General features: G+C 40.0%; 1 protein-coding gene across 2 annotated transcripts in view; it reads left to right on the top strand.

Moving 5' to 3' along the window:
- The first annotated feature begins 235 nt into the window (after positions 1-235).
- The window catches only part of ACOT12 (acyl-CoA thioesterase 12), a 73,754-nt gene continuing 47,984 nt past the window's right edge, over positions 236-26,005 (top strand). Inside the window, exons 1-5 of one of the 2 annotated variants that reach the window (XM_001369728.5) lie at positions 236-763; positions 7,137-7,206; positions 14,497-14,557; positions 17,938-18,039; positions 23,830-23,965. In XM_001369728.5, coding sequence (XP_001369765.3) covers positions 460-763; positions 7,137-7,206; positions 14,497-14,557; positions 17,938-18,039; positions 23,830-23,965 — 673 coding nt within the window. In that variant the 5' untranslated portion in view covers positions 236-459. The remainder of the gene's footprint in view (positions 764-7,136; positions 7,207-14,496; positions 14,558-17,937; positions 18,040-23,829; positions 23,966-26,005) is intronic. The other variant, XR_008917880.1, reaches the window with a different exon arrangement.

Genomic DNA, 26,005 nt, shown 5'->3' with positions numbered 1-26,005 from the left:
ACATACTGATGAGGAAATCCCAATTGAAAGGGGAAAAGATTTTGTCCAGGATCTCCCAGCTGCTGAGTTTCTGAGACAGGACTCGGAACTCTGGCCTTTCTGTAGTCCGGCCCAGCCCCCTATCCAGCCGCCCCAGGAGGCCCCATTTACTCGGTAATTATCTCCGGGGTCTAGTCCCTTCCTTCTGGGTCAAGTTAATTCAATCGCCCCTGGGCTGCCGCAGCACTTATCTAACGCTAAAGACTGCCTTTCGCCCTCAGGGCTCAGTAGCAGCCCCGCCTTGTTCTCTGAGGGGGACTACTTTGGGGGCAAAATCGGAAAGTCCTTAGCTCTCGTCTTCTTCTTCGTTTGTGGTCCGAGTTCAGAGAAGGGAGGAGGAGGGGTCAAGTGCCCTTCTGACCCTGGTCCCCCGGCGCTGCCCTGGCCAGGCAGTCTGGGGCTTGCAGGCGAGGTGGAAGAATGGTCCCTGGCTGCGCAAGGGCGTGCCAACTGCCCTTTGAAACCATGGGCGCAGTCCAGCCTAGGCTGCTTTGGCCCTTCAGGCTGCAGAAGACCGCAGGACGGCTCGTGAGAGGGACAGCTCTGCTGTGGGGCAGCCTGCTCCAGCTGGGCATGGAACACCAGGGCTCACAGAAGCGGCTGCTTGGTGGTGCCGCCGAGGTCCAGATGTGCCAAGCCATACTGCCTTCCCACGCCAACCACCTCGGTGAGCTGAGCGCCGGCCAGCTGCTCAAATGGATTGACACCACCGCCTGCCTAGCAGGTAAGAAGGAGCCTCAGGAGGCCGGGAGAGAGAGTGGGCAGTGCTGCCGCCTGCCCTCCTACCCAATCACTGAAGGTTTGCGAAAGTGGGCAAACTGAGCTGCCACAGTCACTACTGGGGCCCTTTCAGGGGCCGGCGTCAACCTGTATGTGGAGTGCAGTACAAAAAGTGAAATATCCTTAGACACCTTCTCTAACTAACAGCTCTCACTCTGCCTCAAGTTCCCCTCGTGACCATTCACTTCCCAAAAACGGAGAGAAAAGGAGGTAAAGCGTCTCCAGCCCGGGCTGTGCCAGAACTTGGTTTCAGTACCTGGGAGGCTGGACCCTTCAAAGTCAAAGGAGCCAAAGGTGGATCTGTGTCAGGGCAGAAAAGTTCGAATGGATGGGACGGCCAACAGTTATTTATTCAAAATGTTCAGAAAATGCAAACATGCAGTGAAATTTCACATCCGAAATGGAAACTGTTCCAATTCAGTCAACCAACTATATGACATTGATAACAGAGCCAAAACTAAGGACAAAGGGCACTTTTAAATCACACCGTTTCTAAGTATTTATTGTAGAAAAGGATATTAGACATTGAGGTATTTATCTTGTGAAGAATGATATTTAAAGTATCACTGGAAACGGTCAAGGCTTAGATGGGCAGTGAGCTAGGGGCCCCTAGTTTTCAAACCCAGAGTGGCTTCCATAAAGTATAAACCTCCTGTGGCTGTTCAGTTGTTTTTCTGGACTCTGGGTGGGTGACCTCATTTGTCTGTTTGTTTGTCTGTTTTGGCAAAGACACTGGAGTGATTTGTCATTTCCTTCTCTACCTCATTAAATTCTTTTTCCCTCCATATTACGTCAAGACAATTTTTAGTCATCATTTTCTGACACTATAATCACGACCTCTTCCCTCTCCCCAAAACAGTAGGTAATATGACATAGATTGTACATGTGTTATCATACAACACATATTTCTGTGTGTGCCATGTTATAAAAGAAGACACATATCACTTACAGGAGAAAAAAATTCGTGGAGGAAATAGAGTGAAGAATGGCATGCTGTAATTTGTAGGCAGATTCTGTAAGTCCCTTCTATGGTGGTAGATAGCCTTTTTTATTGTGAGTCCCTTGGAGCTGTCCTGACATTATATATTTTAGTGATAATGGTCCAGTCACAGCTGATCATTATCCTTTATTGCTGTTACTGTGTACAACAGTGTCTTGATTCTGCTCATTTCATTTTGCATCGCTTACTTTTTTTTCTTTGCGGGGGTTTTTTGTGATCATCTCGTTTGTCATTTCTTATGTTATATTCTATTACAATGACATATCATAGTTATGATTTGTTCAGCCATTCCCCAATTGACAGCCATCACAAAAAGGGCTGCTATAAATATTTGTGGACAAGAAGGTCCTTTTACCCTATCTTCCGTCTCTTGGGAATACAGATCTAGTAGTGATATTGCTGGGTTAAAAGGTATACACGGTTTTATGGCCCTTTGGGCATGGTTCCAAATTGCTCTCCAGAATGGTTTCTATCAGTTCACAACTCCACCAATTAGTGTCCTAATTTTTCCACATCTCCTCCAACATTTATCATGATCCTTTTTTTTTTTGTCATTTTAGCCCATCTGAGAGGTGTGAGGTGGTAGGTACTTCAGAGTTGTTTTTATGTGCACTTCTTTAATTAACAGTGATTTGGAGCAATTATTTTTTCATATAACTAAAGATAGTTTTAATTTCTTCATCTGAGAATTGTCTATTCATATCCTTTGACCATTTGTCAATTGGGGAATGCTTTGTGTGTCTAGCTCATTTTTTACAGATGACTCCTATCAATTTGCCATTGTACAGTATTTATCCTCTGTTCTCCCAAAAGTCTCCCAAGGAAAATTAAGATTTCTTCAGTGAAATTGTGCTATTCCTGCCACAGGACTGGTTATTCATGTTCTGGGGCCAGTATTAGCATTTCTCTCCATCTTCCTCAGCTTTGCTTTCTTCTTTCTTTCAAGGAAGGTTGTTTCCTTTCCAACTAGGCATCTGTGAGTAGATGGGAGATCCAAAAAAAATTCTGTGTAGACACGAAGATGAATTTCTCAGTTTTTTTTTTTAGATTGCATTTAAGTGTTTTTGTTTTCCTGGGAGCCTTTTTCTAAAATGCCTATGCCAGGGAATTTCACCATAATGCATGTTATTATTATTTAAGTTACTGTAGAGCTAGGAGATAGGTTCCATGAGCCACCAGAAATTGTTAATTTCAGAACCCATTTTTATATGATACCTATCGACAAGATACTTGTCTGCCTTTATGCCAAAAGCTAGACTCATTTTTAAATTCATGTTATTTCTCTGGATTACCATGGTGATGTAATTGAAAAGAAAAGAGTTTTGCTACTAATGTAACAAACTACTCCCCAAATCGGTTAGCTATCAGTAGGATTTCCCATGCTGGGAGACTCAGGACCCAAAAGAATCAAAGGCAGGGCAGCTAGGTGGCTCAGTAGATAGAGAGCCAGGACTGGAGATGAGAGTTCAAATATGACCTGAGATACTTCCTAGCTGTGTGACCCTAGGCAAGTCACTTAACTCCAATTGCCTAGCCCTTAACACTCTATTGTCTTGGAATCTATACTCAGTGTCAATTATAAGACACAAAAGTAAGAGTTAAAAAAAAGAATTACAGTTCTAGCTAACAATTCCTTGCATTAATAATAGTTATAATAACAGAGGAGATTGTCATAGATTGTAGAAAGAACACTGGCTCTGGAGTCATAGAACCTGAGTTCAAATCCTGCCTCTCCTGGGTAAGCTTGGGCAGGGCACTTAACTTGATCTTAGTTTCAATATGTGTTAAAAAAAAAAAAAAGGAACATTTGAGGTCTCTTATAGTTCTAGATCTCTGACCAAAGGAGAGCCTGATAGTGGCATGAATTCCTCAGAATGTCTTCTGAGGAACAAGAATAATGCTCATATCATAGTCTCTCTTGTGAGATAACATCTCTTTTTTTTTTTAAGAGCAAAAACTTATTCTTCATGTCATTTGGAGGTTTACTAAGTAATTGTACAAACTGGAAGTTTAATAAATGTTTGTTACTTGATTTGAATGATTATTTAGCACTTACAGAGGTTACATGAAGTGTCACAGGTAGTACATGTATATCCTGTGCCCATTCTACAGATGAATAAACTAAGTATCATGGAGGTAAAGCCCAGGATCACAAAGTAACAGAACCAGGACTTCTGGCTGAAGGTTAGTCTTGTTTCCATGGCACCCCATTGCTTCCTTGTATGTCATATTATGTTCATGGTAGACATGATTTTGTCCAATAGAATAGTCAATCCTGGGCAAAGGAGGGATGCGGCATGATTACTGGACCAAGAGATGGCATAAGAAAAGTTGTTCTGTCAGCCAGAGAGCCCTCCTGCCTGGGAAGCTGATAACTGATGTTCTTAATGAGGGCCCTGAGGCACTGCAAGATCCCAGACTGCCATCTAAATCATTAAAGGAGGATTAAATACATTCAGCTTTGCTTTCCTGTTAAACTACCTTTCCTCTCTTAGCCGCAACAGCATTCTTCCAGCCTCCCCAGTCAAAAACCTTGGAGCTATCCTTGACTTCTTTCATCCTGTATGTCTGATCACTCCTTCCTTTCTACTCTTAACAGTTAATGCTCCAAGCCAGGCTTTTGGCGCACCAGACATCCTAGAATCAGAAATTCAAATCTCAATTCTGCCATTTGCCATTGGGTAACTCTGGCCCCAAAACCGAATGTCTTTGCATTTCTGTTTCCTTCTCTATAAAATGTCAGTTAGACTAGATAATCTCTAGGGTCCCTTTTTTTCCTGCTAAATCATTTGGTTGTATAACCTCACAACTGGTAACAATAGCCTTCTAACTATTTCTCCTTACTCTAATCTCTTCCCTTTTCAATCCATCTTGATTGTTTAAGAATTAATATTCTTTAAATAGGGCAGCCAGGAGGCACAGTAGATAGAGTCAAGAAGACATCTTCCCAAGTTCAAATATAGCCTCAGAAACTTAACTAGCTCTTTGATCCTAGGCAAGTTACTTAACCACATTTGTCTCAGTTTCCTCATCTGTAAAATGAGTTGGAGAAGGAAATGGCCAACCACTCCACCAGTATCTTTGCCAAGAAGACCCCAAAGGGGGTCACAAAGAGTCAGACATAACTGAAAAAAGACTATATAAGAAGACACAGATGTAAATGGATGAACCTGAAAACAAAACAATGTTGGACAAATGCAGCCCAGGAACCAGGATACTCACAACTCCTCTTTTCTTCTACCCCTTCCCCCCCCCCCCCCAACCTTTTTAATGTAAAAGACCGCTGAATTGCACTAAAATCCTACCCTGAGGTTTCCCTGTGGTAGGCTTGTGACTCTGGACTTTCAAAGAACACACCAATGAAATGTAGGCATAGCAGTTCCTGTCAAGGTAGCAAGGTTCACGTATTAGACTATGTGCCTATCATCCAAGCAAGGAGGCACCGGATGACGAGCCACCATATAATGAATTAATTTGGCCGCAGACACTCATTAAACCATCCACTAAGGCATGGAGAGAGATCTTGCATGAATGAAATCAGAAGACCCTGAAGGTTAGAAGAAGGTAGATGAATCTCAGTTTGGTCAAGCTAACATATCAACAAGATTTCACTCATGACTCACTATGTAGCCAATACTGGGTTCTCAAGAACTAAGAAGACCCTCTCTAATTCTGGCTTTAGGAGCCAGTAGTGTTGCAGAGTGGATGAAGTCCTGGGCTGGGCTTTATCAGTTTACAGCCCATCTGGAACATATATTCGATGTATGACCATAAGCACATCTCAGAGCTTCAGTGTCCTCATCTATAAGTGGGGACAATAACACCTGTAGTCCACAAGATCATTGAGATGCTTAAAAGAAACAGTGTGTGCGAAGCATTTTGCAAACCTTAAGGTGCCACTCTTACTACCATCACTACCAACATCATCAGTATCAGCATCATTTGGGCTATGTAGCTTCCTAACTTCCCAGGCTTCTTTATTCTCCCCCCACATACTCTACAATACCAGCCTCATTCATCATACAAGGCAATCTATCTCTCAATGCCATGGGTTTTCACAGGTTATTCCCCATTCCTGGAATGCTTTTCCTCACCTCATCCTCTCACCTTCCACTTTCTTCAAGACTCAGTTCACATCCTCCCATCTGCAGGGGGCTCATCTCCCAAGTCCCACTACTAACACTTTCCCTCCAAGATTAGCCGCCATCTTGGTATTTATCTAATCTATTGATCTTGTGTATACATAGTTATTTTCATGTTGTCTCCTAGAATACAAGTTCCTTCAGGGCAGAGATTGTGTTTTTGCCTTTCTTAAAGCAATGCTTAGCACATAGTAGGTTCTTAATAATTTCATGATTAAATGCTATATTCTTTAAAAAAAAAAAAAAAACCAAAACCTTTTCCTTCTGTCTTAGTATGAGTTTTAAGACAGAAGAGTGGCAAGAGCTAAGCAGCTGGGATTAAGTGACTTGCCCAGGAACACATAGCTAAGAAATGTTTGAGGTCAAATTTGAACTCAGGTCCTCTAGACTCCAGCTCTGACATTCTATCCATTGTGCTACCTAGCTGCCCCAATAAATAAGATTAATAAATTCTATGTAAATTCTTAATAAATTCTTTCTTAAATAATAAATCTACTATTGTTGTTACTGTACACATGCTTAGGATCTTCTACTGGATGCTAAGTGAGAAAATGAGAGAAATGCTTCTGTTGTCAATGACATGGGGGTAGGGGATGTTAGAGAAAGGAAGGAGAATAGTTTTCCTGAATTTAAATAAAGGGAGTTGGTAGGAAATAGACCTTTATTTTATTGATTCAAGGAACTCTTAGATAAAGAGTTTCCCTCTGCCAGTGGAGGTTGGCACCTTCTCAGCAATTCATATTCTTAGAGTTGCTGAGAGTCCTTAGAGGTTCAGTTCTTCACCCATAAGCCACTGTGTTTCAAAGGCAGGACTTGACTGCAAGCTTTATGGGATCTGAAGCCAATCCTCTCTCTCCCAAACCATGCTGCCTCTCAAAGTTGATAGAATATCTAAGCTGGGAGAGAGAATTTCTAAATTTGGCACTTAATACAAATTTCCATTTAGGGTTAGTGCAGAACCCGACATTTGTACAAATGCACAACCCTCTAGCCCCAAAGCAAAGATGCCATGTGTCCTAAACATAACTCAGAGACCTATAGAACAGCTGCCAGCAGTCCAGAAACATGCCCAGAGAGCTGTCACGTTCACAATTGCCAGGGAGTGACCCGCAGTCTAGAATTCATTTTGGGTTTATTTGTTATAATAATCCTTTCTTCGATCTGTTGATTTGCAGCTGAAAAACATGCTGGTGTCTCCTGTGTAACAGCATCAGTGGATGACATACAGTTTGAAGAGACAGCCAGGTAAGGGATATGCTGTGATACTGCTGATCTGCTTCCCTGGTTATCAGTGATTGATTTCAGAAGTGTGCTTACAGGTGGTGCCTCACCTGAAGGCAGCAATCAAGATATGGGCATAATAAGTCACCCCGGGCCTCATTGAAGTCATTTAAAAAACTCAATACTCAGGATAAAACTTAGGACTTAGCTGTAATATCAAGGCAAGTTCCTAATTACATTTCCTTGACAAAAAATATCTCCAGGCATCAGTGAATGCATGTTAGTGGTATATAACTGGTTGCTTCAGGATTATGCTCCTTTAATAAAAATAATTAATGATAATAAGCAAACCCTCTAATCGAACATTTCAGCATATCATTGTTGAGGAAACATGAATGAATCTGAGAAGAGATCATTTTTTTTCCATACAATTTCTAAGTGAGAAAGGATCTCAGATGTTCTCCTATCTAGTCCAAAGTCCTCATTTTATATACGGGGGAACTGATGTCCAAAGAATTTAAGTGACTGGCTCCAAATCAAAGAGCTACTAAGTAGCAGGATGGGGATTTGAACTCAGGCCCTCAAACTCTAAATCCAGGATTCTTCTACTGTCCTTTACTGCCTTCTCTATACCAACCAGTATCATTTTGAACCAAGAATCCATAGTGAAAAGTTTGATGATGGATTTAAATGCATTGATTTGGGCATGCTTTCAGCATAGTGTGGAAATGCTTAAATATATTAAAGTACACATTGCAGCCTTCATCTCCCACTCTTCTGCAAGCATGTATTAACTAGATTCACAGAGTCTGCAGAGTTTGAACCCCTGAAATGACCAATCTAGGCCAAGCCACTCCTCAGCAGAAATTATCTTCCCAGAACACCTGGTAAAAATTGAAGCACTTTAGTGATGGAGAACTCATTATTGTCCAAGACAAACCATTCAGCTTTGGAAAAGCTGCTCCACAGTGTCAAAATCTATAGCCAGCTCTGCTTAGGCCACTTCTTTTTGCTTCACTATCCATTTCTCGTTCCCTTTTACTCAGATGAAAATGATATTTTTTTGCTATTCTTTCTTGGGGGACACAGAAACCATAATTTAAATTTAAATTTAAAAAATTCAAATGTTTTAAAATTCTTTTTAGTGTATTGTTAATAACTGTCTTGCAAATGGCCTTTTAAAGAGTTGTCATCTTGGCAGGAGATCTCTAGTGGAGCTTTCCAGGGATCTGGGCTCTTTTAACCTTTTATTCCATGACCTACACAAAGGCAGAGGTCTATCAGACTTAGAGAACCATAGCCAGCCCGTGAGATGCCAGAGCCAAGATCCTGAGGTATTTTGATGTGCTAGAACACTGAGCTTATTTAAATAAGATGAAATGTGATAGGGATACATCCAACAACTTACCCTTGGCTTGAAGAGACAAAGTTCACAAATCCATGGCAGAGATAGCCATTGTTCTGACACATGTCTGAGGATGTTGTGGGTCAGAACACTAGCAGAACTTGGGAGGCTTGAGTTGAGCCCTCACACCCACCCTCTGCTATTACGGGGTACCAAGATGGGGCAGAAGTAAACCTGGGGCAGCTCCAATCAATGTTTCTCTCTGGTGGATTAATTGGGGACCCAATTGTGGGGGGGTTTGGGCAAAGGGAATATAAACAGTTTGTAGCAGAGTTCCAGAGGCCCCAAGATCTCTTTGTTGACTGTTTTCAATTTTTTTGCTTTGGGCTTTACTTCCCCAGACCAATTCTATCACCCTGTGAATTGCCTTTCCCTTGGGTTTGGAGGATGGGGGTGAGGGCGTTTGAGTATGTTTTTATTAGAGGGCTTTGGAGGGGGGACAATGGAAATGATGCATGGCACCAGATGTAGGACCAGGACCGGGGATGGGCATTGTAGGGGATTATTAAGTTCCAAGTAGTTACCTGACTTAGCTAGAAAAGGTCACCTCCTAAACAAATTAGATGAGTAAGAAAGGAACTGCCTTTTGTAACTATGCTTAAGGGAGAGTTTATGATCAAATAAGGAATTGAGACCATAACAGAAGACAAAAGTCATTTCATGATGACTTAAAAGAATCAAACGAGTTAAAATTAGGAGAGAAACAGTTGGGGAGGAATCTTTTCAACCAAATTCTCTGCTAAAAGCATCTTTTCTGAGTTATAAGGACTGATAAAAATATGCAAGAACAAGAGTTATTCCTCATTAGGTAAGTGATCAAAGGAAGAAATCTAAGCCATTTGATCTCCACCATTTGAAATATGCTCCTAATCATTAATAATTAGAGAAATGTCAATTAAATCTCAGGTTTCACCTCACCCTTCAGATCAGTAAAAATGACAAAAAAGAAAAATGATAGTTGTTGAAGAAACTGAAGAATAATGATCTATTGGGGCGGGGATGTTAATGAGTCCAGCCATTCCAGAAAACAATTTATAGCTGTGCCCCCAGTCATTAAATTGTTTTGAGCCAGTGATTTTACCACTAGTTACATACTCAAAAGGGATCAAAGAAAGGGGTGGGACTTATGTATAAAAATCCTTAGAACACAAACTAGAAGCTTTCCCCAATATGTGCAAGGAGGAGCTTCACATTATCACTGCTACCTTTTAATGTTGTGTTAGAAATGTTAGTGATAGCATTAAGAACAGAAAAAGAAATGGGAGGAATTTGAATAGGCAATGAGGAAACAAAGGAAAAGTATCACTCTGCAGGTGATATGATGGTAAAACTGTTTACCACCAACAAAGTTCAATAGAAAAGGAAATTCCATTTAAAATAACTGTAGACCATAAAAATACTTAGGGGTATATACTTTCCAAAAATACTTCTTTTGTCACAACAAAGGACTGGAAACTAAGAGGGTGCCCATCCAGTGGGGAGTGACTGAACAAATTATATGTTATAGTAAATTGGTCAAAAAAAGGATGGAAAGGAAGGAAGAAAGAAGGGTCATTGAAGCATTTAATAGAAAATGCACAACGGAAAACAAAAGGAAGTTCAGAAGAAGACAGAACAACAGGATTGCTTTGAAAGCAATGTGTTTGATTATGCATATAAAAATCTCTATGATTCATTCTCAACATGGGCTGGGGGAGGGAGGGAGGATGAAAATTTGAAATTCAAAATTTTAAGAATAAAAAGAATATTAAAAATTGTTTTTACAGGTAGTTGGGTGAAAACAAAATATTATTTTAAAAAGAAAGTTAACATCATCAATTTAAAAAATGTTTATTTTTTTTAAAGCAAGGTATATACAAAGAAATTTGTTTTCATAGCCATGATCTTTTTCCTGTTCTATTTGATATATGGCAATGCTTTTTTAAATTAAGTGCAGAATCATTTTTAATGATGGTTATATGTTTAAATAATATTCATCCAATTATTCTCTTACTTTAGACATTTCCCATTTTCTAATCACTGAATTCTAGTTGACTTTTCTAAACTCAATTCTGGATTCTAGAGTTTTACCAAAGAGTTCAAGTTTACATCATCTCTTCCAGTAAGACAATAGATTGCAGGAGACAAAATGAAAACCAAGCAGAACATTTAAAAATGGAACAACAATGTAAAGTAATCAGATACAATTTTGATAACATTACAATTCAATATAATGCAATAGATATGCATTAAGCCCCTACTGTGTTCAATCACTTTGCTACTTGTGGATAAGATAGAAAATTTAGATAAGAAACAGTCCCTGACCTCAAAGAGCTTAAAATCCAGTTAGGAGATAAGACACTATCATTTATAGCCATGAAGCACATTAGAGAGTTACCAAATTGAAGTGTAAGTGAAAGGTAGCAGGGATGGGAAAAGATCTACTGGGTCATTCTGGCCCTGTAAATGGTGTTTGAGGGGGGCCTTAAAGGATGAGAAGAAATTTTACAGGAGAAAAAAAGAATCAAAGACATTCTAGGGTTAAAGAAGAGCTTGAGAAAGTAAAGCAAGAAAAAAAAAAGCCTGGAAACATGAGAATATGTCAGGGCCAGAGAACTGTCTAGTTTTATTAAAGTCTAGAAAATAAGGAACTAGAAAATTAAGCCCATGGTGACACGCAGAAGGCATTGAATGTCAGGAAAAGGAATTTGAACTTGGCTTGAGAGCAATGATGATGGTGATGATGATGATCCATCATTAATTAAGCACTTTACAAATATGATCTCATTCAATCCTCCCAACAACCCTGGAGAAGGAGTCAGTGAATATTTTTGGGGAGAGCAGTAACAGGACCATATCTATGAATAAGAAGGATCTATTACTAGGGTTGGATCATCCCACAGCAGTGAGAAATTTCCAAACTTCTTTTGCCTCCAAAGTCCATCTATACTATCCAAACTCATACTTAACCCTTTTGATAGTCAAATGAATGACATAAAACAACCCTCCAACAGAAGCTAACCCCAAAGCATACCGGCATATTTGCCTATTAAGGTAGAAATGGATTGCAGGTAGAAGCATACTTTTTAAAGCTTGATTTTTCTTGTTTCTTTGTTTTGGCCCATTTTCTTTCATATTGTGACTAATATGGAGATATCTTTTGAATGGCTGCACATGTATAACCTATATTGTGTGCCTTCTCAAAGGGGTGAGCAGAGAATTTGGAATGCAAAAATTTTAAAAAATGTCAAAAATTGTTTTGATGTATAATTGGAGAAAATAAAGTATTAAATAAAAATTAAAGGCAGGAATTGATTTTTAACCCTTTCACTTCTAAATAACATTTGTCTATCTGGAATTAAGTGGGAAATTACAGGCAACAAGTGATACAACAGAGGGTCCACATCATGTTTTCTTGAATTATTAATGCTATTATGGTAACCCAAAATGTCTAAGGTTGCATTAAGTAGCTTATTTCTATACTTGAGGATATATGCTACCTCTTTCACATTCCCATACATATTTTTCTGAATGTGCCTATTTGCAAACAATTTTTCAATGGATGCCATATAGCTTCTTGGGAGGATGCCACAGATTAATTTTTTATCTTTTTCATTTCTAAATTCTGTTACTTTCACTACAGTCATAACCTCATTAGTGATCTCTAGTTTTGCCATTTTGTGACATTTCTTGTGTGTGTTGCAGAATTCCTCTGGGGCTATTTAAAGCAAAGGTGGAGAACTTTTGTTCCATGAGGGGCCAATGACCTACAGAAAAAAAAAATCAATCCGGTGCCATTTACAAAAAAATAACTTAATTTTGGTTTTATTTTCCTGAGAGAAAAGTAAAATGTTCAACTTATCTTTCAAATTAAGAACAGGAAACAGAAGACTTTATCAATAAATAAGTATAATAAATACTAAAAGTGTATATATGGATAGATGACTGTACAAATAAGTCACTTATTAAGCCCTTACTATTTGCAAAGCTCTGTGCTAAGAGCTGAGGACACAAATAGAAAAGTAAGACAGTTCTTGCTTCACTTTCTAATAGTTAGACAACAACTACAGGTTTTAGCTGCAAGTCAGAAGGAAAAGTCCCATGGTCCTTAGGGGGTAGCAGCAAAGAAGATGTTAATGCCTCTTCTTTAATGTCATTTCCACTGATAAAAATGATATCAATTTCTGATGAAGAAACATTTGTCAGTGCCAGGGGCTTTGGTAGCAAGAATTTTCCCTTCTGGGTCTTTTTCAATGGATGGGGCAGTAGCTCTGAAAGACTGGCCATCAAGCTACAGCTTCACAGGGCTTGCTTCCTAGGATGGTGGCTGAGGGCACCAAGCTGGAAGTATTGCTTCTTCCAAGGTTCTTGAGTTCAGGGTCCTGGGGTGTCTCCACTAGGGTCTAAGTGGATATGGTGGTTAAGGTGGTAGTGGTGGCCTGACCTGCCGAGTGCATAATGCCTCTTGTCTCCTTCTCCTAGGAGGTCTTGTTGCTTTAGCTAAGAGGGCCTGTGTGAGGCAGGTGCTTGACAGCTGGTAGGGATGACTGGTCCCTGCTCCATCGAAGTTGCTTCCCCAGTTGGTGACTATGAGGGCTGGATTGGAAGGAATGGTAGGTTGGGAGGTGTTGCCATTCTCAGGGTTTCTATGCCTATCTGATTTGTGGATGGATGAATGGAAGAAGGAATATTCTCCACAAAAGTATCACTCTGATGGTTCATCCTGGTATGGATGTGACTTTGTCTTATTAAAGATTATTCCAGAGCAAAAAACTCTGCATATCTTACCAAGAGAGAAAGATATCAAGGATGTACCCAGTGGTATATTTCTGTTATCGAACAACCAGCCAAGCTAATTCTGAAGAAACTGGTGACTAATTTAGTTCAGGGTAATAAAGTATTAGTCACAGAAACTCTTGAAGACCATTTACTACATAGAAGGGTTATAATCTGTTTTGTGGAAAGAGTAATCATATTAATGAAATCACAGATCCTTGAAATATTAAAGCAAATATATATTGACCCCAGGCTTTATTTTTATCATGTTGTTGTCTCATTTGTCTGTGAGAATATAACCTCCTTGAGGGCCTGAACTGCAGCTTATTTTATGATAGAGGCTCTGATCAATTGGATTTTCCTTATCTTGTGGCTAGAAAACTCCCACCTTTTACTCCCTAAAGCCCTGAGTTTTAGAGCCACATGCTGTCAAAGTGAAAATGATTTCTCCTTTCTCTCTCTCTGTATCCTCTTTTCCCCAGTCAGCTCAACCTTATACTTTCCTTCTTTTTCTAACATGCCTTCAGAAATTTAGGTTTAGGCAATTAAGGCCAGAGGTTGATGACAAAGGATGCAGAGGATGGTTGGGGAAGAATGAGAGAGAGACATAGCAGGAAAATAATGAGTGAGGGAAAGGAAAAGATAGAAGGAGAGATAGGAAAGAGAAAAACATTTTCTATGTGGAGTTCTTCAACTGTGTTGTTTGTCTATTTATCTCTAAATGCTTAGCCCTAGTACCTGTAAACAGTAGGTGCATAATAAATGCTTATTGAATGGAATTCAATGAAATCTTATAGCATAAACCAGAAACAAGTAAATCAACTGTCAAATAGCCAAATTTTAGATATGTCTGAGCTCATTTTATTTATACTAGTTGCTCTCCATGGCCATCCCCTTGAGACTAAGGTAGCATTCTGAGGAGATGGCTTAGGGTGCTTGGGTTATGGAGTGGTGTGTTAAGGTGCAATTTGGGCTTTTTTTTTTCTTTTTCCATCATCCTTCATTTGCCATGCAGAGACATTGTCACCATGATCGATCTCACCATTCAAGATGGAACTGCTTTGTAGCCCCCAAACTCTTTACTGAATGTGGGTAACCTTCAGATCTAACATTGACTATGCCTATACAACTGAAATTTGATTCTTCCTTACTAGGGTAGGCCAGATCATCAATATCAAAGCGAAAGTCATCAGAGCATTCAAAACCAGCATGGAGGTAAGAAGTTCTGTTTCTCATCTTACCACAGGGAAGAGGAAGAATCACATCTTTAATAGAACACATCTGATACCAATGTATGGAAAACCCAAAAGATAAAACTGTACTGATGGACAATCTCACAGATACTAATGAGCCAGATCATCTCCTTTATGTTGAAAACTTCTCTCTTTCATATGCCAAGAAGTAAAAAAAATATATGCCCAGAGGGTAGAGGGACTCCCACTTCTTTCATGAGCCTCCTACAAAGCCAGAAGGTCTGATTCTCTTTCTCCCTAAGTTTAACTTGAACCTTCTCTCCTTTCCCTTTCTTTCTATCTTCATGTATTTCCAGAAACCCTTGAATCTGAAAAGTAATATAATTGTTCAAAGGGAATTTCTATGACCTTAGAGGACTTAGTTTTACAGAACATTGCAAATGCAGTATTCTGTGGAGGATTCAAAGCTTCTGACAGCTCCTTTAAGAATAGTGTTTGTTGAATGATGCTTTTTGTTTGTGTTGGTACCTGTCGTTTCATCGGTGTGCTGTAGGGAGTTCTCTCCATTAATAAAGATAGATTGGCAACTGTTCTGCAATTTATGGTCTTAAGAGAGTTACTTGGAACTTTGAGAAGTTATGTGACTTGCTCAGAATCATACAATGACTGTGTCAGGGGTATGACTTGAATCTCCCAACTACTTTCCTAACACCACAATCAGTTCTCTTTCTTCTGTGGCATGATGCCTCCCTGTCCTGAGCTTTCTGAGAAAGCCCCCCATTGTTTGTCATATTTGGGGTAGCCTTTATAAAGTGCCTCATTCAGCCTTTGGGCCCAATAAGTGTTGTAGTAACCAGCTGTGGAATAGCTAGACAAGGTTGTGGTAATTTGCATTGATCTCTCCATACCTCTTTGCCCACTTTCCATTGTTACCATTCATCCATATTTGTGTGCCAATTGAATCTGGAATAAAACTAAGCTAGTCATTTTAGAGGGCAGTCAGGAAAACAGGAATCTTGACCTATTTCCCAATACCCTTGGTGTTTTCTTTTTAAATTTAATTAATTATTTGGACTTTTTAAAGACTAGATATCCCTATATTGGCCGGACTGAAAGTAGCAACTTACAGGCTTCATTTTTGGTCAGCATGAGAGCTTTAACTAGGCTCATTTCTGACCTGGTTTAGTTTGTCCTCCCAAGACATCCTGGTAGTCCTCTGTTCCTCACAAAATTGGTGCTGCACTTGGTGCAGGCACAAAGGAGCAGCTTAATTTCTTTGCTTTGGGATCTCTTATCTTCAAAGTTCCCCCATACACACACACTTCCACACCTTCATAGCAAAGATTACAGGCAATTGCCACCATACCCCAACTGTTTTTGTTTTTAAATACATCTCTGTTAATCTTATTTTCTTCTCATTGTACTTGGTTGTTGATAGCTTGGATTTCATTCTTTGTAAACTGACTATTCTTATCTGAGACAACCACCAGACCCTCTTTCTTCTAACATTACTCTATATCTTTTCCATTTATATCACCTGATTTAGTCCTTGTTGCTGTAATCTATAAGCCAGATCACTCTCCTTCCTTTTGGAAGGAAGGAAGGGAAGGAAGGAAGGAAGGAAGGAAGGAAGGAAGGAAGGAAGGAAGGAAGGAAGGAAGGAAGGAAGGAAGGAAGGAAGGAAGGAAGGAAGGATTTATTAAGAACCTATTATGTGGGGCAATTAGGTGGCTTAGTGGATAGAGCCAGATCTGGAGAAGGGAGGTCCCAGGTTCAAATTTGGTCTCAGATATATCCAAGTTGTGTAACCCAGGACAAGTCACTCAATCCCACTTGCCTAACCCTTACTGCTCTTCTGCATTGGAACCAATACTTAGTATCCTTTCTAAGGCAAAAGATAAGGGTTGAAAAAAACCTTATGTACCAGCCACTACTCTAAGCACTTTATAAACATAATTTCATTTGATCTTAACAACAACCCTGGTGGTAAGTGCTATTATTATCCCCATTTTTTTAGTTCAGGACTCTGAGATAGACAGAGAGAGGTTAAGTGACTTGCCCAGAGTCACACAGCTAAGTATTTAGGGCCTTATCTGAACTCAGGTCTTCAGTGCCTAGTTTAATCTTTCATTATACCTCAATCCCTCCCTAGTCTGAAACTTGGGAACTTCAATATACACCTTATTGTTTCTTTGAGCCAGATTGCCCCCATTGGCATCTCGATTTAACAAACTCCTCAACCGCCATGACCTACATTTAATTCTCTCCCTCTCAGCCATCCATTCATAGGGGTCATATCTGAGATCTCATTCTGCAGGATTGTGCTGCCTTCCTGGTCTTGAACTAGGAAATGCCCTTCTCTTATCAGATGGTGCCCATCCATTTCCTCCTCTTCATTACTTCTCCTAGGCATGTTTTTTGTCCACGTGACATCAAGTCCATCCATCCGTCTTTATCCTAATCGTCCATCATTTCTGGTCTCATTTTCCTTCTTTTACAGTCTCAAACTAATAAGAAACTAGTTCACCCAAATACTCTTCTAGGATTCCTTATCTTGCTTTAAGACTCAGTTCAGGTACTCCTCTTCAAAGTTTTTACACTGTAATTACCTCTCTACGTGGGTAGGAACAGTTTGATTTTTTCTTTGTTATTTCCACTGTCAAGCACCGTGATGTTTCCATAGCAGGTATTTATTGTTTGTGTAATCTGCTGAATTGAATTGTCCATTTATACCCCACCCCAAGAGATTTCTGGGTGACTGGAAGTCCAATCAGGTAGATTTGGGCTAGTCAAAGGTTTTAGAGTATATAGTCAGTTATTAATAAGTAAAATGATTTTTAAAAGCAAAAGGGAAGCTAGATTGCTGAATAGTTCTGTATATGATGAAATCGTAGAAATAAATGGCCATCATTGGTAGCTACTCAAACTAGTCATTCACTTAACAATGAGCCCACCTCTTCTATGATTCTGCAGATGCATAAGATTATTGACTATTCAGGGTTGCAAAGAGGGTTGCTCTTAATGACTAGAACCCAGATGTTTCATGTTTCTGCCCTTAGTTTATGCCCAAGGCACTAAGTTTCTACACCCTTCAAATCCAGGAAGAATCAAATCCCTTTGAGTCATTTCTCACTAGGATACATCTTACCCTTCTGCTTAGAGTGTCTTATAGGCTAGAACAAAACAAGCATCTGACAAGAGATTTAGAGGAAATAACTCAGCAAATTTGTCAGAATGAACTACAGTGCAGACCCTTTTTGAAAATGAAACGGAGAAGAATAACGTGTTTGTTTTTCTTTTGTTAATGTTTTCGTCTAATGTGCCAAATATAGTCAGTGCTTAATGAATGTTTATTGATCAATTGACTGAAATACACTAAAGTTCTCTTTCTTTTCATTTTAGATCAGCATTAAAGTCATAGTACAAGATACCTTCACCAGGACTCAGAAGCTTGTGAGTGTGGCATTCTCTACGTTTGTAACCAAACCAGTTGGAGGAGAAAAGGTAAATTATTTTGCTCAAGAAAATTCTGGAGGCAGTTAGGGGGCTCAGTAGATAGGGGCAGGCCTGGAGAGAGGAGATCCTGCATTCAAAGATGACCTCAGATACTTCCTAGCTGTGTGATCCTGGGCAAGTCCCTTAACCCCCATTGCCTAGCCTTCTTGGAAGCATATTTAGTATGGATTCTAAGACAGAAAGTAAGGGTCTAAAAAAGAAAAGAAAAGAAAATTATGTCCTATAACTCAGACATTTTCACAAATGAAATTAGTATTATTAGTCTGTCAACATTCTGACCCAGAGACGTATATTTATGATTTGTCAACATTTCTTGAAAGTTATTCTAGAGTGATATTTAGCCAGTAGGATCTCTTTACAGACAACAAAATAGCACTAGTCAGTTTGTGGAAGAGGGAGAAAAAAGCTGTGTAGTGTAAGGATCTGAAGGTCATATCAGGCTTTCAAAAATATTGCTTACTGCTTTGGTCATTTCTTATGGCTCTATAACTCAAAACTGACTTTTTTAAAAAGTAAGAGCAATTTAGTAAGCAGTTTCTTGTTATGGTCCAATCATTTTTGATACCTGAAGGACAAAAAAAAGTCCAAGTTGCTGAGTTCCTGAAGTTTAAAAATAAGCTCCCAGGCATGGGCAGTACATATTCCCATAAAAGAAGCACACGGGCCTAATGCGCCTTCGCAGCAGGACAGCTGGGCCTCTGGCACCGCGCTGCTCAGGAGGGAGCCTCATCTTTCGGCTGCAGCCATTGACTCTCATTTCCACTTCCAGGGCTTTCCATTTTTAGGGTCACGTGGGATAGAGCCACACAGTAAAGCCACTTCCTTAGAGGCTGCATGTTCAAAATGGCCATTTTTTTCTATTTCATGTTTAAATCTTAGCCTGTAGAGCTCTTCCTCTTCCTTCCTCTCTTTGGAGCTCCCTGGTGCTGCTGCTTCTATCTTATCACAGCTACACCTTCTGCCTCTGAAACCTCTTCTGTCCCCATCTCTGTCCATCTCTTTAGATACAGAGGTGGGGGAAAGGCACCATCTTTCCGGTCCTGGCCAGTGACTATAAAAATTAAATTAGTTTCTAGTAATAAAAGTATTATAATTTATGAGGTTTATTAAGATTATTGGAAATCCAGAATACTAGGGCTGATCACAGCCTACTTACTACATGTTGTAATCTCCGAGTAGAGGAAGAGGCTCTTGGGAGGCAGAGAGCCCATTAAATACTAAATTGTGATCTTGCCCAGGTGGAGACTCAGGTGAGATTATAGGGAATTCTGGGAAGTACCAAGGACTTCTGGGGATTGAAGTCTGGGGTTCATTCTTCTTTTTGGACATATTCCCTCAAATAGGTCAGGCAGATGCCAATCAGGGCACCATTCAGAGTGTTCAGGGCTAGCAAAAGAGCCTGCACTTTGAATTCAGCATCCCTGGACCCAAATCCAGCCCTGATACTTCCTACCGGTGGGACTTGGGGCAAACTTTGTGATCAGTTTCTTCATCTGTAAAATGGGAAGAATTATATCTGTAGTATCTGCCTCAAAAGGCTGCTGTAAATAGCAAATGAAATTATGTAAGTTTATATATTATGTCTATGTGTACAGACACATATATGGGTGTATATATATACATACACAAACACAGAGAGAGACAGAGACAGAATGAGGAGGGGAGAAGGGAAGAAAGTGGGGAGAAAGAGACATACACACAGAGATAGACAGACAGAGTGACAGACGGAAACAGGGACAGAGACAGGGAGAGGGAGAGACAGAGAGGGAGGAACAGATACAGAATGAGGAGAGAGGGGGAAGGGAAGAAAGAGGGGAAGAGGAGAGAGAGAAAGAGAGAGAGAAAGAGAGAGAGAAGGAGGGCAAGGGAGAGGGAGAGACAGAGACACACAGAGAGATAGACAGAGCAACAGACAGAAACAGAGACAAAGACAGGGAGAGGGAGAGACAGAGAGGGAGGAACAGATACAGAATGAGGAGAGAGGGGGAAGGGAAGAAAGGGAGGAATAGGAGAGAGAAATAGAGAGAGAGAAAGAGAGAGAGGAGGGCAAGGGAGAGGGAGAGACAGAGACACACAGAGAGATAGACAGAGCAACAGACAGAAACAGAGACAAAGACAGGGAGAGGGAGAGACAGAGAGGGAGGAACAGATACAGAATGAGGAGAGAGGGAGAGACAGAGAGGGAGGAACAGATACAGAATGAGGAGAGAGAGAAATAGAGAAATAGAGAGAGAGAGAGAGAGAGAGAGAGAGAGAGAGAGAGAGAGAGAGAGAGAGAGAGAAGGAGGGCAAGGGAGAGGGAGAAACAGAGACACACAGAGAGATAGACAGAGCAACAGACAGAAACAGAGACAAAGACAGGGAGAGGGAGAGACAGAGAGGGAGGAACAGATACAGAATGAGGAGAGAGGGAGAAGGGAAGAAAGAGGGGAGAGACAGAGAAAAGGAGAGAGGGAAAGAAGGAAAGACAAGAGACAGACAGAGAGACAGACAGAAACAGAGACAAAGAGACAGAGACAGAGAGAGGTAGAGGAAAAGACAGAGATGGGAAGGGAGAGAGACAGAGAGATAGAGAGAAGAGAAACACAGTGAAAGAGACAGAGAGAGACAAGGGGGGGGTTGTAGAAAGAAACAGCATATTCATTAAACCTTAATGTGCCATAAAAATACCAGCTATTCGGTTATCAAGGGAGATAGGGGAAGGGAAAAAGCACTTATTCAATACCTACTATATGCCAGGCACTGTGCTAAGCATTTCACAAATATTAACTCATATTGACCAACCAATGTTAAAGTAAAGGTGAGTCAGTCCATCAATAAACATTTACTAATCACCTTGTTGTTGTCAGTCTTTTTTATGTTGTGGCCAACTCTTTGTAACCCTGTTTGAGGTTTTTTTGGGCAGATATTAGAATGGCTTGCCATTCTCTTCTCCAGTTCATTTTACAGATGAGGAAACTGAGTTGTACTGCTAGTAAGTATCTAAGGTTGGATTTGAACTTAGATCTTTCTGACTCCAGGCTGGCCACTCTATCTACTGTGCTACCCAGCTGCCCCTACTATATGACAAGGCAGGGCTAAACATCACAGATACAAGGAAAGATTAAAAACAACAACAACAAAAAAAAAACAACAGTCTCTGCCCTCAAAAAGAAGTGACAGCCTAATGAGGGGGCCACGTTCATAACTAGTCTTAGATATCTACAGAGATGGAGTTGTTCGGGTGCCATGGTCCATCCAGCTCATTCACATTCAATGGAATCCACTTAATAATGGGATTACCAGCTCTTTGACTCCATTTTGGTCCCTGTTTAAATCCTGAGCCTAGCAGAGGACATATGTGGATTCAAAGTCCTCTTTGCCTAGGAACTACCTGGCAGGAAGGGGGTGGAATGAGGCTTGGAGCATGGCCCGTTAGTTCTTTTTCTGAAGGGAAGAAGTAATGTCCAGACTCTCCACCCTCAGAGCCAGCAGCCAGAGATGAACAACCCTGCCTGCGCTGGATCTCTTCTTCTCTCTTACCCTCCCTCCCTGCAATCCCAGGGAATGGGAGTATGTTAGGTTGAAATGCTTAAATTCTATCCAAATCAAACCCGAAGAATTGCTTTTGAAAACTCTCTGAGGAGCATGTGGACTCGCTGTGTCGCCATGACTCTTTGGTTCACCTATTTATTTTAAAGAATCTGGACCCTGGCTAAGCTTATTTTTCCCTCAGCAGAATGCCCATTCCTTCAGACAACATCGAGATTGTAAGTGAAAGATCAAGGACCTGGCTTGATCCTAGAGCCCTTTGTGCCCCAGGGCCATAATGGGTGCCCTTCAGGATGGAATTGGCAATGATTAACTAGGCTCAGCTCCATCAAGCTGGCCTTTAAGCTGGGGAACATGGCACTCACCCATCATGTTTCCAGATGCCATGAAAGTCAGGTAGCACTTAACTATGAAGTAGCAAGCGCCTCCTTTGGGCTAGGCATGGTACAATACCGTTGTTATCTTTGATTGGCTATTAAAGAATTAGGAATATTTTGACCACGATGATTCCACTCTAGATACATTTCTTTATGCCATCTAAACATGGTGTACTCCCAGAGAAAACCGAGTCACCCCACTGATGCATTTACTCTCCACAACATGGCAAATACATTAATTTGAAGCTCATCACCTATTTCGGAGAAATTCCAATTCTTTGAAATTTTTCTTAAAAATCTGAATAGTGATTATATTATGAAACCTTTTAAAAGTATTTCTGGTGGTAAAAAGAAAAGCTCCCAATGTCAATGTCCTAGGCTAATAACAGTTTACTTTGCATTTTCAAATTATTTTAGAGATGAGATTCCAACCACCATTTTCATTCTTTTGCACACAGTATTCTTCATGCTCAGATTTCCCCCCTTTGTCATCACCACTCCTGAGAATCTCCGACTCCCTCTAAAGATCAGCTTAGGCGCCATATGTTACATGAGACTTATCTCCCAGAATTCTTTGCATGTATTTATCCATGTACATGTTATTTCCCCATAGTAAAATGTAAGCTGCTTAAAAGCACACATTGTCATTTTTATCTCTGTAGTTCACATTGATATGGCACTTAAGGTTTGAAAAGTACATATTACATCATTTGATCCCAACAATAACTTTAATGGGTTTGTTGCTAATATTGTTATGCTATCACAATTCCCATGTTACAGAAGAGTAAGCTGAGAATGAGGGAAGTCAAGTGACTTGCCCAGATTCACACAGATAAGGGTCTTAATCAGGAACTGAACCCATATCTTCCTGACCCCAAGTTCAGAACTTTATTCTTAGTGCTTAGCATATAGTTAATGCTTAATAAAATGTGCATTGAATTTAATTTGAAAAACTTTTCATAGCAAAGTTTCAGCAAGAGTCTTTGTATGGAGCTCACCTGAGGATTTTTGGTAGATTGTTCTTTAGATGACAAAAAAAAAATTGTGAATCATGAAGCACCATATGAATGTGAGCTACCAAGACAAATGAAAATGACGCCTTCTCCCATGGAGCACATGTTCTGTTGGGAGGAAAGTATACAAATAAATGCAGAAGACATTAGGGGGCCTTCAAGAGCACCTGAACGGATCTTATAGATCTCTTATAGGACACAGAACCTTGAGCAGAGCTTTAAAGGCAAGTAGGAATTCTCAGAAGCAGAGGTGAGGAGAGAGAGCATGGGGGACAACCTACATAAAAGAAGAGAGGTGCAAGATGGAAGGTCTTCCCCAGGCCCCTTCATTAAAAAATCAGCACAGTACAGGAGCTCCTAGGTTCAAATCTGGCCTCAGACACTTCCCAGCTGTGTGATCCTGGGCAAGTCATTTGACCCCCATTGCCTTGCCCTTACCATTCTTCTGCCTTAGAACCAATACACAGTATTGATTCTAAGATGGAGGGTAAGGTTTAAAAAAAAAATCATCACAATGATCCCAAATGTGTAACTATACCAACTATATGTCTCAGGGAGAGAGGAGGGGAAGGAAGGAGGGAAAATATTTGGAACTCAAAATTTTAGAAAATGAATGTTAAAAATTGTTATTACATGTAATTAGAGAAAACGTCGTAGTAAAAAAATAAAAATCAATGCAGACTTAAGTAATTAAAAACACAAAATAAGACTCTTCTCCGTCTAATGCAATTAAATAAGCATCTTTTTCTCATGCCAGAGAAACATATTTTCAAAAATGCTCCAAATATTATATTTGAAATCACATGCAGCTGAACAATTTAGGAAAATGGTTAAGCCTCCTCGTTTGGGTTTTGTAGGTTCAGTTAAAGCCAGTCACCCTTCTGACAGAACAAGATCAAGTCGAACATGATATGGCTTCAGAGAGAAGGAAAGTCAGACTCCAACACGAGGACACCTTCCAGAGCCTGATGAGGGAGAGCAGCAAGTTTGCTGGTGAGTAAGGCTCCTCAGGGACCCACTGACTGATGGCTGCAGAATGAAGAGGATAATGTTTTAGAAATTCATGCATTTGGGTTTCAAATAGCAATTCAACACTCTTGAGTGTTGGAGGAACCAGATTTAAATGTAATTAGAACATACTTAGCAAAATAAATATAAGTACAACAAATAAAGAAGATTTTGTCTTTAAAAACTAGATCAGTATGTGGCATGCAGGGATCCTCTGTCCAGGTTAGTCCTATTTGAGTTTCTCACTTCTGGTTCAGAGCATACTCCATAGCCATTAGGCAGAGCTGGATATTCCATTAAGTGAAGCTTGACTGTGCATCTGGTTGGTATCTCTGACAAATCCAGGACCAGTCAATGTGGTTCTTGCTGATGGCAGCATCTTAAACTATAGAGTCTGGTGCTATAGTTCAATTGTCTTTCTTTTTCAGTTTTACAATACTAATCTCCTCCCTTCCTGCCTAAGGACCATCCAGAATTTGCCTTTTATTCCATTTGCAGACCTGGAATGACTGATGACTGACAGTCCATAAAGGTTTTTGTCCCCTCAGCTCACTCTATCCAGATCTAGGTGCTCCTATGTTCCAGAGAGGAACTTAGACAGCATTTCTGGGAATTTTGTTGTTGCTGATCAGTCCTTTAGTCATGTCTGACTCTTCATGATCCCATGAGATATTGGAAAGGTTTGCCATTCCTTTCTCTAGCTTCTGAAGATTATGAAGACCTTGACCAGAAAGTGAAGACATTAAGAATACAAATGACACCCTTCTGAGCATCACTGCTGAAAGGAAGATAAGGGCTTCAAAAGAGAAAGCCTAAGGGATAAAGGGAATTGACTCTAGATCTGGAGACAATAGACTTCCACGTGTCCAGAGAAAGGAGACATGGGATTCCAAGGACTAAAATTCTTTAGAGGAAGTTGGCCAAAGAAGATCTTAAAAAATGATAGAACATATGAAGACAATTGAGATAAAGAAGAAAAGAGATTGATGTAGTTTGCTAAGAAAGTACTAACCAACTTGGTTTAAAAACCTGTGTAGAATTTGGAAGCAAAGGAGGGAAATTATGCATCAATATGAAAGTTCTGTAATAATTGCATCAGGAATATTAAAGACCAAAATGAACGGAGGCTGGCAGTGAAAAACAAATGCAGTTTTATGATTTCACTTCAAGTAACAAGTGAGCCTAGAATATTGAAGTTCATGTGAGAATCACACAAACTGGTCCATGTCATAAGCTAATTTGCACATAAAAGACCACAAGAGTCAGTGGGTTACAGATCCAAATATATGAGAAGGAAATGGCAAACTACTACAGTATCTTTGCAAAGAAACTCCAAAATAGGATCATGAAGAGTCAAACACTTGGAAAACTTATGTAACAAATGTTTATTACATCTAATTGGGAAAATAAAATATCTTTAAAAAAAGTCAAACAATCGAAACAACTGGACAATAAAACTAATCAGTATTAACGAAGAGGAAAGTATGTAGTGAACTTTCCCTGAACTAGTGAACATTTTTATGAATGACTTCGATTTTATCAAAGGCAAGGTGGAATGATTATCCGATGGGCAGGTGGCATAAAATTGAGATGGACAATAGATTTAGCATGCAACCAGGTCTTGACAGGCTAGATTATAGGCCATTCTAATACAATTCCTTTTAATTGAGATAAATACCAAGTCTTGCTCTTGGACTCAAAATATTAAATGCACAATTCAGGATCAAGGAATCATGTCTAGATAGATCACAGAAAATGATTTGGGAGTTTTAGCAGACTGGAAGTTCAATATTTGTCAACAGTATAACATGTTAGGCAAGAATGTTGATATAAGCTTGAGCTCCTAATTAAGAGAGACATAGAGACCCCAAGGAGAGAGCTCATAGTACTTCTGAATTATGTTCCAGTCAAGCCATATCTAGAAAATTGTGTTCAGCTCTAAAAGTCAAATTTTAGCAAATATATTGAAAAACTTGAGCAAGCCCAAAGGAAAGTGACCAGAATGGCCAAAAGCCTGATGACTTC

Source organism: Monodelphis domestica, chromosome 3 (assembly GCF_027887165.1).
Source record: "Monodelphis domestica isolate mMonDom1 chromosome 3, mMonDom1.pri, whole genome shotgun sequence".
NCBI classification, from domain to species: domain Eukaryota; kingdom Metazoa; phylum Chordata; class Mammalia; order Didelphimorphia; family Didelphidae; genus Monodelphis; species Monodelphis domestica.
This window is presented reverse-complemented; position numbering and strand designations above follow the sequence as displayed.